We start from the raw sequence: 14,674 nt of genomic DNA, 5'->3' as shown, positions 1-14,674 counted from the left end.
AAACTACTTTTAGAGATTTATTTATCATCTATCTTTGGAACTTGTATGTTCACGTTTGGAGGCTAGCCTCACGGCCATGCCTAGACCTTGTTCACTTATGTATTTTCTACGGTGGAGTTTCTACACCCCATAGATTAAGGTGTGGAGTTCTGCTGTTCCTCATGAATTAATGCAAAGTACTATTGTTCTTCTATTCAATTCAAGCTTATTCTTATTCTAAGATATTCACTCGCACTTCAACCTGATGAATGTGATGACCCGTGACACTCATCATCATTCTCACTTATGAACGCGTGCCTGACAACCACTTCCGTTCTATCTGCAATAGCTTGAGTGTGTATCTCTTGGCCTACTGGTTCACGACGCATGATTGCCTCTCCTGACAACAGAGCATTCCATTCCGTGAGATCAGAGTCTTCGTGGTATAGGCTAGAACCATTGGCAGCATTCCTAAGATCCGAAAAGTCTAAACCTTGTTTGTGGTATTCCGAGTAGGATCTGGAAAGGGATGACTGTGACGAGCTTCAAACTTGCGAATGTTGGGCGCAGTGACAGTGTGCAAAAGGACAATGGTCCTATTCCGACGCTAGCAGGAACCGACAGATGATTAGCCGTGCGGCGATAGCGCATATGGATTTGTTTTCATCCGAGAGGATCATACAGCTTGCCATGGAAGGAGGTAACGCATGGTTGGAAGAAGGCAATAGGAAAGCAGAAGTTCAGAAGCAACAAAGCATCTCTAGACGCTTATCTGAAATTTCCACCAGTGAATTACATAAGTATCTCTATTTTATTTTCTGTTTTATTTATATTTTAATTATCAAAATCTCATAACCAATTGAATCCGCCTGACTGAGATTTACAAGGATGACCATAGCTTGCTTCAAACTGACAATCTCCGTGGGATCAACCCTATAGCCAGGGAACGAACAATCACGATTCCGGCGTACCAATGCTCAAGTTAGTAAGTAATAAATAATAGGCTTTGCAAATTGCAATATCTCAAATAATTTTTTTACCCTTTCTTTTATATTTATAATGAAAGATAAAGATTGAGTTTTCGAGTAATTTTACTTTAAACAGAAAGTAATGACACATTTGAGCGTTTTGATATTTATTTTTATATCTATTATTAATAACCGATTTATAATATATATAGCCAAATCATACCATATAGCCTAATTATAACGTTGATATCACCAAACATAATTAACTAACTCCTATAACATACTACATTAACAACCTACTAAAAATGCAACTCTTATTCAAGCGACCATTTTCTAACCTACTATCCTCTTAGACATGAAAGTCTATTACATGCAAATTTAAAGGTCATCTGTTTTTTATTTGTAAGATAATAGTATGATTGAGAAAAGAAGAAATTTTTATTTATTTTGGTTTTAGGGATTCATTTATTCATTATAAGTTTTATTTTCTTATAATTTTATATCATATATATTTCATCCAACAGAGCGCCCACATAATTTTTTTTAATTGCTAGTACAAAACTTTTGAGGGTTAACTACAATTTTAGCCCTTAACATATAAGTTAAAAAAAATTTTTGTCCCCAACTTTTTTTTACATACAAAATCGTCCCTAACGTTTAACTTAGTTTTAAAACCGTCTTTCGGACCGAAATATTCTTCTCCTTCCTCACCAATATCCAGTTTCTATTATTATTTTTCTTCTTCTCCATCACAACAGCACCATCTCTTCTTTTTTTTTTCTTTCTTCTTCATCACAGCACCACCAGCAACAACAATAATAAAATCAAAAATAAAATCAATGTAATAAACATAAAAAATATAATAAAAAATAGAAGCATAAACAGAATCAGAATCAGAATAAAGAACAGAAGAAACAAAAGTAGAAGAACAATCAGAAGTAGAAGAACAATAAAATCATAAGCACAACAACAATAAAATTAAAGAAATAGAATCAGAATCAAAAGTAAAAAAATAATGAAATCAGAATTAGAAGCAAAAGAACAATCAAAAGCATAACAAATCAAAAGCAGAATCAGAACAAATCAGAATCAGAAGCAAAATAAATTAAAAACAAAATCGGAACCTAGGGAGGACTAGCGGCGAGGACGCGAAGCGGCGGCGACGTCAGTAGCACTGGCGGCATTGGCGGCAGCGGTGATAGTGGCAGAGCACGACGGTGACGAAGCACCCCTCTTCCTCTCCCTGGCCGTGCGTTCTCTCTCTCTCTCTCTTCGCGAGCTCTTCGACGACGACGACAAGGCGTGGTGGCAAGGCATGGCAGCAAGCTGTGACGGCAAGGTGTGGGTCTCCTCTCTCCCTCGTGAGCTCTCTCTCCCTCTGGTTCTGATTTTCAACGGTAGTGGCAACTACAAGCCTCGTCGGCGCCGTCCCCCCTTCCTCCTCTTTCTTTCTTTCCCTTCTTCTTCCCTTCCCTCTTCTTCCCTTTCCCCCTTCCCCCTTTTCCCTTTTTTCATTTTGTTTCTGTTTTTTTTTCTCCATTTTATTTTATAATTTATTTAGTTAGGGGTAATTTGGTAATAAAAATAAAATTTTAAGTAAAAATAATAAGTTTAAAACTAAGTTAAACGAGAATTTTATATGCAAAATAAATTAAAGACAAAAAAAATTTTTAACTTATACTTTAAAAACCAAAATCGTATTTAATCCCAAACTTTTGACTAATTAGCATTACCTCTAAAATAAATTGAGCGCCTCAGTCACATGCACCGAATACTTTACTGCCATCGAAATTTACACTCCATATACATCGTTTAAGTTTAATATTTTTGAGAGGATAGTTGATTCTGTTAGCTTAATCTGTTGACCTTGAAAGTGTGTGTTAATATCAAATCATATCCCTTAACCAAACAGTATAGCAAACTCATTAATTATCTTGTTGACTAACACCAAAAAATTAAACGTATCAAAATATCTAATAGCAAGATAAAACAGATTTTTGTCCACTCTTTCTATCCTCTTTAATTTCTCATTTTTTGGTTGGACACTCGTGACCTTTTTTTTTCACTCATTTTCTTATGCTGTCTCTGAGTTTCAACATCTTTCTTAGCTTCTCATCATTTTAAATACAAGAGTCCACATTCATTGGTGAAACTATACATATGGGTGTTATGTTGGATCTTGATAACCTGGCTGACACATTTGATTTTCACATAAATGTGAAATTCCTTACGTGTCAATTCACATGCAACCAGCATTATTTATTTTGCTAGTTTTATTAATTAATATAAGTAATAAAAATTGACTAATCTGATTAGGTAGGATTTTATAATTTTTTAACTAATGGTGCAAAGCTAAGCGATAAAGTACATGCCACTATCTTCAACTTTCTATTTTTCGCTATTTAATTTCCATATCCCAATTTTTTCGGCCAATTGCCTTTTCAATCATGTGCAAATGATATATTTATTTGAAATATATATTAAGATAAACAAAATATTTTAATCATACTTCCTTATATACATGTGTGTGGTAGTTGAAACAATTAATTTTCTCTAAATATTATTAGTATCTTTGTGTTTTGTCTTCTAAGAGCATTATCAAAAGAAAACAAAATGGCTACTCGGTTCTAGTAAATTTATGCATGATATAAATAATACAATATATATATCGCCGTTACCCCACATTGTAGTTACTAGTTTATGCCAACTTTCCCCCACTATATAAACTTCTTTAATTTAGGACCTCATATTACACAATCCAACTAAACACTACTCCTCCCACACTAGCTATATATATATAGTTAACCAAGATTGGATTCATCCAAGATGCAACAACATATAGATCGTACGTATTTGAAGGTTTTGAAGATAGTGATGGCAAATTTGTTGGTAATTGTTTTGGTGATTCATCAAGTGATGGCAAGTGGATACAGAATGGGAGCAAATGGCTTAGACATGAACTATTACTTGATGGGTTGCCCTTTTGTTGAGCCTGTCGTTAAGAACATTGTCAATAGGGCTTTGCAACGTGATCCCACTCTTGCTGCTGCTCTTATTAGAATGCATTTCCATGACTGCTTCATTCAGGTACTTCATTCTATATATATATGTATATCACTTTCACATTTTGATAAAGTCTTTTCTAAATATATAATTATTTATTTATCTTTATTTAATAGTTTACATTTTTTAAAAAAATAATTTTATATATGGTATTAGATTTTGATCTATAATCTTTGATTATAGAGTTTGATCTTTATTGTCTCTAAAGAATTTAGCATAAGAAAAGTAAAATACTTTAATAATTATTTGTGTCACTATTTTAATAACTTAATTTTGTTAGGACAAGTATTTTCATGAAAATTTTTACTTTAATGGTCAATTTATTTATATTTTTAACTCATATTTATTACTTGTTATATTATCTCTATAGATATATAATTTAATTTTAGATATACAAATAATACAGTATTATTACAGTATTACACACATGCCAATCAGCGAGGCATTGATTGGTAGAATGGTTTACTTTTGCATGGTGGGTTTTAAAGGCAAATGTGAATTCATTAACCTTTTTAAATCGTGTTTGCAACTTGCAACTTTTGTTTTGTATTATTTCAAGTTTTTATAATATGTATACATATATAAATGATTATGCTTTTCTTTAATGAAAAACTATGATTGCTAATAAAGAATCTTATATAATTTCTCACTGAAAATAGGCAATATTTTTATGAATGAAAAAATTAAATTGCCTATAGAATAAGTCATGGGTAGATTAGCCAACGAGTTATAATTTAAATGGCATAATTTTTTCATATTCACTTAAAAAATTGCGGATTCAAATCTTTTTCTCCCAGAACCTATAAAAAATCCACCGTTGCAAGTCTTCATGGTCTTATTACTCATCTACTTGGTACTTTGTTTAAAGAACCTCTAGTGATATAGATAGATAGATGGATTAATTACTCTGTTAGTCCCTATAGTTTTGTGAAATTTTTAATTAGGTTCTTATACTTTTTTTCTTTTTAATTGGTCCCTGCACTAAATTTTTTTTAATTAGGTCCCTCTTGACAGTAATTGGCTTAATTTTATAGGGACCCAACTAAAAATAAAAAACACGCCGATTCCTTAGTCCCGTTTTGTGGCGGCATTAAAAACACGCCGATTCCTTTGATTTTGCAATGGTTTGGTGAACCGCCGGCCTTTGATTTAGCAACGGTTTAAAACCGCCGCTAATTATGAAAAAACCGCCACTATATGGCGCCTCCCTTGTAGTGTAATTTTTGTTTATATTTCATTTTCTATTTTTTATTTTTAATAGTCTATATGTAAAATATGAGTTGTATAGTTGACGTTGTTAAAATTTTTAATTTAACATTTATAATTTTATATGTATAACATCTAGAATTTTAAACATATAATATCTATAGTTAATTTATTATTTATTATTTTATTTTGTAGGTTAAAAACTAATAATTTTGGATATTTTAATAAATAGAGACTAATCAAATATAAGAAGTTTTTATTTTTTACAAAATGTATTGAGGTGATGATTTGAGATTTTTTTTAGAATTAAAAATATCAAAATTTAAAAGTTTTATTTAAAAAAATTTGTAGAATTATGAATGTAAAATAATGAAAGAGCTTTTTTTGAGATTTAATTCACATTAAATTTAGAATTGACTTTAGGCCTAGTTTGGATAAAGAACTTAATTAAGTTTTTTTTGAAAAAATAGCTTAAACAATAAATGACTGTATTAAAAGTAGCTTATAAATAAGTTATTTTGTTTTTGGGTTTTTAGTTTTAAAAGTGCTTATTTTATATAAATGTGATAAAAAGTAGTAGTATTATGAGAGAAGTCGTTTTTTTTAACTTCTCTATTAGCTTCTTAGAAAGCTGCAATTTAGTTTTAAAAATTGCACCAGACATTAATACTACTACTTTTCATTAGTCAAAAGTTCAAAAAAATTACTTTTGAAACTTTCCAAACGGACCCTTAGTATAACTAAATGAGAAAAAAATAGTTATAGAAAAAAATTAATTGTGTCAATTAACTTCGGAGAGTCATTCACACTCTCTTATAAGTATAAATGTTATTGATAATGTATTTTTATTCAATAATACTAGGGAGACAAAAAAATAGCCAAAACTTGTTTTATTTAATATTCATTAATTGTCGCAACAATTAATAAATGTTAAATAGAGGAAATTATGACTATTTTTGACTAATTTTCTTTAATTACCAAATATTTTTTATTTTTATTTATTGTCTATAATATTTTAGCTACTTAACAAATACTCTTTTTATAGTATCTAATTTTGATAGGTAACTACTCCTATGAAGATGCTAAAAATATTTTCTCATAATGATCCTTATTTAAAAAGTGTAACTTATTTATTTAGCAACACTTTAAATAAAAAAAAACACTTTTACTTCAAATAAAAATCAAATTCTACCATTTATACTATCATTCAATAGCCAAAACAAAGTATCTTTATATGATAATAATCATACACTCTTCGTAGAAGTAGCCACCATTTTGAAATCTACAAATTAATAATGAATGGACCAATAAGATGACTTCTATTCCATCCTTATTTCTTAGAATATGAGTAACCATTTACCTGAAAGTAGTGATCCAACTACTTCTTGTCTCAAAAAATGTCCACACCATTCTGTGGTGCATCTCTTTCAACAGCGACAAAATCCTCGACCACTTGAACACCTTCATCCATTATTTTCTACATTTTACACCTCATGATTTTTATTTTTTATTTTTCTTTATGCCAACTCGTTCTTATTATTTATGTAACAGTTTTTGGTGAAGTTTATTAGAATCTAAATTAATTCAAGCTTATAATTTATTCAATAATAAATAAATAAAATAATACCCATTTCAATAATATATATATATATATATATATATATATATAAAATCAGGATTAAGAAAGATTTCATGTATAATTTTTTTTCTAAAATATTATTTTCACATATATATTCATAGGAAAAAAAAAATAATTTCGTTATTTTATAAGACTTTAACTAAATCTTTTTAATTAGTGTATAAGGCGCTTAACATATTGACTAGTAATCTCGTATTTGACATTAGTGGCTATACATGAAGATAGTTAGACTATTTTTATGTGAAAATATTAACTAAAATACATGTTTTAATATATTAATATTATAAAGTATTTATATTTTAACTATCTTTATTTGAATAACCCTAAAAATCCACTTCACAATATTATCAGAGACACAATACTAAAACAGTATTAACTAATGTTATTGCTAAATTAACAAATACAATTGACAACGTATAAAACAATATAAATATCTCAACCTATCTGAATAAATTTTTAAAAACTTCAACCACATGCATACGAGTTAATACTCAAAATGGCTCCTAAAATTTGATCCCGACTTAATTTAGCCCTTAAATTACTAATTGACTCAAATTGTATTTTAAAATTTTAAGACGTGACTCAAGTTGGCCCTTCCATCTATTTCCGTTACCGAAAATCTGACATGTCACATGTAGTTGACACCTGACAACCTCAAAAGTTGTCTGACGTGGCAAAATTTTTGTATGCATCAATTTAGTCCCTAATAATTTAAAAAAAAAACATCCTAACAATCTCCCATTTCTCCCAAATCATAGTAGTTTCTGGTGAGTTAGGGAGCAGCAACCAAGCCTCAGGTAGCTCCAGCAGCTAAGCTTCAGGCTTTCCACAATGTCACCTCAGTCTCTCAACTCTCTTGTCTCACACTCATACAACCCGGTCACAATAGCCAACACACTCATACACTGACTGCCACACACAAGCCAGTAATTTTGTTGCCGGCGTCTCATCATGGCTTTTGACCCCTGTTTTCGGCCTCCTATCATGTCATCTGGATCTGCCCGCCCCTTATTTTTGTGCCATCGTCTTCTACCTCTTCTCGTGCTTCCTTATTCCATTTGCCTTCGCCATCCCTTGGTTCGGCCTCTGAGTCATCGTCGCTATCACGATTGTGGGTCAGCATCTGCCTCTGCTCTGGCTCTGTGTATTCTGGTTCTTTTTCGCTGTCGTGGTCGCGGTGCTCAGGTTGGCTGTCTACCTCCACTCCTCCTCTGAATCTTCCGATGCTCGTGCTAGGATGCTTTGAGTCACCCTGATCTGCGTAGTGCTAGGTAAACAAGTGTGAAAAATTTTCAACTTGGTTTACAGTAACACCATGTGCGCATAGCGTCGACGATTACCAAAAAGAATTGCCGATTACCAAAATTTTCCTTAAAAAAAAGAAGCAAATTTGGGTCCCAGAATAATTAAAGATAGGGTTCTTCTCATCTTTCCCCCGTCTCTCACCGTGGGTTCTTCTTCACATGCCCCAAATCCTATTCTTTTTCGAGAAAATGTATGCATCAATTTTGCCCCAACCCAATTTCAAAGAACTGTAAGGTAATGCTATTTCAACCAAAAAATTCTGCACTTGGTTATAATCATGCTCTTTTATGTTAAAAAGTTGATGTCTTTTAAGTTTCTAGCTATTAAGCGGAGCAGTGAGTTTAGCTGCCTTCAACAACACTGCAGTAAGCTATGTGAATGGCTATGATAAACTTTATGTGGTTGTTAGAAGGATGTATTAATTATGGATCATTTTCTAATGGTTTGAATCTTCACGGGAAGATTCTAAAGATGAGTTTTTATTCAGAACAGGAGTTGTGTGATGGGCTAATCAATTTGTATATTAAATTTAGTGATTTAAAAGGTGCAGTCAAGGTTTTTGAAGATATGCGTGTTAGACCTCTATCTTGTTGGAATAAGATTATTCATAGATTTATTGTGGAGAAATTTAATTGTCATATTTTAAGTTTGTTTCTGCAAATGATGAAGGAAGAGGTGAAGCCTGACGAGAAGACTTATGCAGGGATTTTTTTTTTCCAAATTATCGGAGGCTAAATTGATATATACAAAAATTTCGCCACGTCAGACAACCGTTGAGGCTGTCAGGTGTCAATTATATGTATCACGTCAGTTTTTCGGTGACGAAAATAAACGAAAGGGCCAACTTGAGGCACATCTTAAAATTTTAGGATACAATTTGAGTCAATTGGTAATTCAAGGGCTAAATTAAGTCGGAGGTCAAATTTTAGCAATGTCCTGAAAACCGGACCGGACCGGCCGATCGGACCGGTTTAACTACGAACCGGCAGTATTAACGGTCCGGTCAGGCATATAAAACCGACAATCAGAAAACCGGCTAAAAATCGTTGAATCGGACGAGAACCGGCCGGTCAGACCGAACCGAAACCCGGCCGGTTTACACAAAAAGGGAAGCTCCTTCGTTTCTTTTCTCCCGTTCTCGCTTTCTTTCTTTCAGTCAGAGAAATCACAAACCTAACCACAAAACTCTAGCACTGTAAGCCTACACCACCGCCACAAGGAGGGGCATACTGCTGCCGTCCGTCGCACTCAAAGCTCGCCATCCGTCATCTAGCTTCCCTCGTGCTCGAAGTCTTCAACCCCTGTTCGCTGTCACCGATCGCGGTTGCTTCCTCGAGCTCGGCGTCCGTCGTCTTTGTCTGCTCAGCCACGCTTCCATCGCCGTTTGTTTGCCGTTCACGTTCGCGTTCTTCGCCGTTCGCGTTCGCTCGTCGTTCACCGTTCGCGTTCGTCTAGAAGCCACGTTGCTCTGCTTCAAACTCTGTGACCAACCCGCGTGCTCCACTCGTCGAACTGCTCTCTGTTGTCCCCGCCGTGAGTTCCCTAAACCAGCCACCAGACAATACACTCACACAACAGACAACACCAATACTCTTCTTCAAACTCTGCAACTTCTGATTTCTACTACAATAAGTAATTATTTGATTTGGTAGTGGTTTGGATTTTTTCATAGATTAAATTAAAGTTACAATAGTTTTGTTCTCTTCTCTATCACATTGAAATTAAGCTTTGGATTCTCTTATTTCATTTTAATTTTACCGCACTCAACATGTTTGATGAAATGCTTTAACCATATTTCTGATTGGTTTTATAATTTCTAGCTTTTATAATTTCTCAGTCAAGGTTAGTGGTCTGAACTCTGAAATTTCAAATTACTCAAATATGCAATTTCTGAAATTAGGGATTTGTGAATCTGAACTCTGAAGTTAGTGATTGATTTCTGATATGTTACTAATTCTGTTCTAATATGTTCTTTTGTTACTGATTCTAAAATTGAGTAATGGATTTGTTTCTGAAATTGAGTAATGGATTTGTTACTGATTCTGTTCTATGGTCTTATGGATGATTATTGGATTTCTAGCCGTTCTGTTGCTGTTTTTAATTTGGATTATGATTTATTGAATTTAGTTATGGATGAAAGTATTAATCAAGAAGCAGTTGCTTATAATGCCTGTTTGAGTAATAATTTGTCTGCCAATCCTCCTAATTCAAATGATTCTGCTAATCCTAATCCACCTAGTTCGAATAATAGTCAGTCACAAGGTTCTAATTTATGGATTTTGATGATTGATAAATCTTCATGTTGGTTTTTAATATTTAGATATTTCTTTTTACTATTTAACTTTTGAGATTGTATTTTGATAAGATCACACTTTGTTGTTGAATGCTAATTTTTGTTGTTGAATGCCCTATTTGTTGCTGAATGATAATTTTTGTTGCTGAATGCTGAATGCTGTTGGTAATGGTGTTTTTGCTGCTGAATGTCCTGCTGTTTTTATTTCTTTGTTTGTTGCTGAATGTTGGTGGCAGAATTTAGATATGCTCATCTTGATAATTTTTTGATTTTTCAATCTGCTATGGCTAGTCTTTAATTTTGTATCTGGTTATGGATACTTCTTTGTTTTGTAGTTACTGGTTTTGCTTTGATTTGTAGTTGCTGGCTCCTAATTATTGCTGGTTTTGCTGGCTTTGTTTGTTGCTGAATGTTGGTGGCAGAATTTAGATATGGTCATGTTGATAATTTTTTGATTTTTTATTGTGCTGTGGCTGGTCTTTAATTTTGTTTTAATTAATAAAACTTTTATTAATTTCAGTTCTGGATAATAGTATTAATCAAATAGAGATTAATAAAACTTTTATTAATTTCGAATGATGCTGTTAATCCTAATCCTAATCCACCGAAGCAAATTTGCAACAAGTTCTTGTGGATTTTGATGATTGATAAATCATGATGTTGGGATTTAATATTTAGATATGTTTTTTTACTATTTAGTTTTTGAGTTTGTATTTTGATAAGATCATATAGATTAGGTTGATGATATTTTATGTAGTGTTTTAAATTTCGAAAATATTTTAAGATTTATATTATACTATAATTATATTTTAGAATGTTTATTTATAATTTATTTATTATTTTATTCTAAAACGATTTTTTCGATTGAACCACTGGTTAGATCGGTTGGACCAATAAACCAGTAAATCAGTGATTAGAACGGTTCAATGACCGGTCCGGTTTTCAAAACCTTGAATTTTAGGGATCATTTTGAGTATTAACTCCATGCATACACTTTTACTACTACGCCTCTTGTTTTGTTTTTTTTTTTTTTTTGTTATCAATTGCAGTCGTTGACACATTCTTGAAATCGTTTGCTCACTTTGTTCTATTGCACTTAGGGTTGTGATGGGTCAATCCTAATTGACTCCACAAAGGACAATACAGCAGAAAAGGATTCACCAGGGAATTTGAGCCTTAGAGGATACGAAGTCATTGATGAAATCAAGGAAGAACTTGAAAGACAATGTCCTGGTGTTGTTTCGTGTGCTGATATTCTTGCTATGGCGGCTAGGGATGCTGTATTCTTTGTAAGACGACGAAATATATTACTTGATTTTATTAATTATTATGAGTAAAATATGTACTTTATTTTTAATGGCTGTGATCTTTTTTAAAAGTATTTTTAATATTTATTTTTATTTAATTTTATCGGTAACATTTTAGATTTATTTAATTTTGTCTCTAATATTTTTATTTATTTTAAAGTTCTCTTTAGATATTTTTAATTTTGTCCGTATGATATTTTAGATCAATAAAATTAACGTTTAAGGATAATTTTAATATAAATAAAAAATATTAAAAATAATATTAAATATTAAAAATATTTTTGAACAAAATCATAAATGCTGAAGAAAAAAAATGTATTTTATCCAATTATTATTTATGTGATTATATATTTAATATTTTAAGTTTTAGAAAAAATAATATAAGAGTTTTTATGAATGGATGAGAAATATTTTAATAAAATATCATAAATAAAGATTTATCGCAAGTACAGTATTATAATAAGTGATGTTGTATCCTATATCTTATAAATAATTATTGTATGTATGATGAAAAAATAAAATAAAACAGGCTGGAGGTCCAATCTATGACATACCAAAAGGGAGAAAGGATGGAAGAAGGTCGAAAATAGAGGATACTATAAATCTTCCATTCCCAACCTTCAATGCCTCTGAGTTGATTAAGGCTTTTGGGCAACGTGGTTTTTCTGCTCAAGAAATGGTCGCTCTTTCCGGTAAGCACTGAGCAGTGTAAAATATTTTATTTATTGTATAAAAGAATTATATTATTATTTAACTAAACTTATTTATTTATGTAGATGATTAATTAATTAATTATTTTCTTCATTATTTCATAATGTTATTTTTTGCCGACATAATTTTGGTCTTTTAAAAATTCTGTTCTAGGAGTAAGAAAGAGTTAGATGATTAAAATATGAAGTGAAAAGAAAATTTCATTTTCATATATTACATCGTTGGTCAGTAAGTTAAAAAGGTGGGGGAAAATGTAATAAATACAAGGATATAAATTATACAGATCTTTTTTTTGTGTTGAAAATATGGAGTGATAATTAGTTTGGAAAATATTTTTACGAAAGTGTCACATATTTTAAAATTTGTTATCAAAATGTCATATTTTATAAATAATAATTATTCATATATTATTCTTTTATAGAAAACATTAGAATATATTAAGATTAATTAGTTTTTATTAAAATTATTTATCATATTTGAATATTTATTATAAGATATTATGTTTTTATTATTTTAATTCATTTAATACTTATAAATACTATTTTATATTATATCATTCTATACAAGTTGAATACATACAAATCCTTTCTTATATAGTATTAGAGCCATATATCCTTTTTGATCTGAAGAGGATAAGTTGTTTTTCTTCTAGTAAAATTACTGTATTTTTCACTCTTTTTTATGCCATTTTTCTTTATCTTTTTGTCTCTTTTCATGCTTTTTTACCTCACCGATTAACATATCCTCTCTATATTGTATCTTTCTAAGTCTAATGAATTAAATACCATTGTTATCCGCTACTTACATATTCTCATGGAAAAACCAAATATTTTTGTCATCCTTCGATATTTTACCATCTCTTCACAGTTTGTCATTTTTGGTAGTTTTTGAGCAGTTCGCCATCTTTTCGACAGTTCTGCCTGCGATTCCTTCCGCCAATTTCTTCTACACGTGTTCTATTAGTTTACGCAATTCTTTTCTTTATTTTGTTGTTTTAAAAAATTTCAAACTCAAGTTGTCACTTGAGTTTAAAGGGGATGTTAGAATATATTATGATCAATTAATTTTTATTAGAATTATTTATCATATCTGAATATATATTATAAGATAATACGTTTTTATTATTTCAATTCTTTTAACACCTATAAATACCCTTTTATATTATATCATTCTATACAACTTGAATACACACAAATCTTTTTTTTATTGCTCTCTTTTATCAATTTTAACAAAAAAGAATGATATTTTAGTAATAAATTAAAAAAAAAATCACATTAGTTAAGAAAACGAGTTTGGAATGTCATAAATATATTTTTAAGAGGACTAAATTGCAGACGGAGTTAACATAAAAATATACGATTAGTTTTTGAAAAATATAGGATGTTCCATGGCCATAAATTTTTTTAACAGTCCATAATACATTTATGCAGGGGCTCACACATTAGGAGTGGCAAGATGTGCTTCTTTCAAGAACAGATTGAACCAAGCTGACCCAACATTGGACTCACAATTTGCCAAGACACTCTTTAGGACATGCAGCTCCGGCGACACGACAGAGCAGCCGTTCGATGCAACAAGGAACGACTTTGACAACTTGTATTTCAATGCTCTGGTGAGGAAGAATGGTGTTCTCACGTCAGATCAAACCCTTTATGCTAGCCCTTTAACAAGGAACATTGTGAATGCCTATGCATTTAACCAAGCCATGTTCTTCTTTGATTTCCAACAAGCAATGGTCAAAATGGGCCTCATTGATGTCAAAGATGAATCCAAGGGTGAAGTGCGACAAAATTGTCGCAGAATACTTTAATTAATTAATAATGATAAATTATATACGAATAATTGGGGGTGTGTTCTCATGTTTTGTGTGATATATATTTTATGTGTTGTACTGTGTGTATGCATGTTAAATGTGTTAAGGTTTGGTGTAAGTTGTTTTTGGAATAAAAGGGTATAGTAGTTTCTGATACATCTTTCTTGTTTATATCTTTATATATGTTTTTTTTTAAACTTTACATGTGAATCTAATTATGTATTGTGTAACATCTTAACTAAAGAATCTGACACGTTCCGTTACTAATAAAGAAAAAAACCTACAAATAGGGAGCTGGACCCTTTAGGTCTCTCGATGTGTGGTTCACATATTCGTAGTTCAAGAAAATGTTCGATCAAGATGAAAGAAAGTAGAGGAGAGAACTTGTGC

General features: G+C 31.3%; 1 protein-coding gene across 1 annotated transcript; it reads left to right on the top strand.

Annotated features, from left to right (window-relative positions):
* Positions 1-3,660: 3,660 nt before the first annotated feature.
* On the top strand, positions 3,661-14,440 carry LOC112777165 (peroxidase 47). Its single transcript, XM_025821468.3, has 4 exons — positions 3,661-4,034; positions 11,554-11,742; positions 12,290-12,452; positions 13,902-14,440. Exons 1-4 carry the CDS (start codon positions 3,774-3,776, stop codon positions 14,279-14,281), a joined length of 993 nt encoding a protein of 330 aa, XP_025677253.1. The 5' UTR covers positions 3,661-3,773; the 3' UTR covers positions 14,282-14,440.
* Positions 14,441-14,674: the final 234 nt, after the last annotated feature.

Source organism: Arachis hypogaea, chromosome 19 (assembly GCF_003086295.3).
Source record: "Arachis hypogaea cultivar Tifrunner chromosome 19, arahy.Tifrunner.gnm2.J5K5, whole genome shotgun sequence".
Classification (NCBI taxonomy): Eukaryota; Viridiplantae; Streptophyta; class Magnoliopsida; order Fabales; family Fabaceae; genus Arachis; species Arachis hypogaea.
This window is presented reverse-complemented; position numbering and strand designations above follow the sequence as displayed.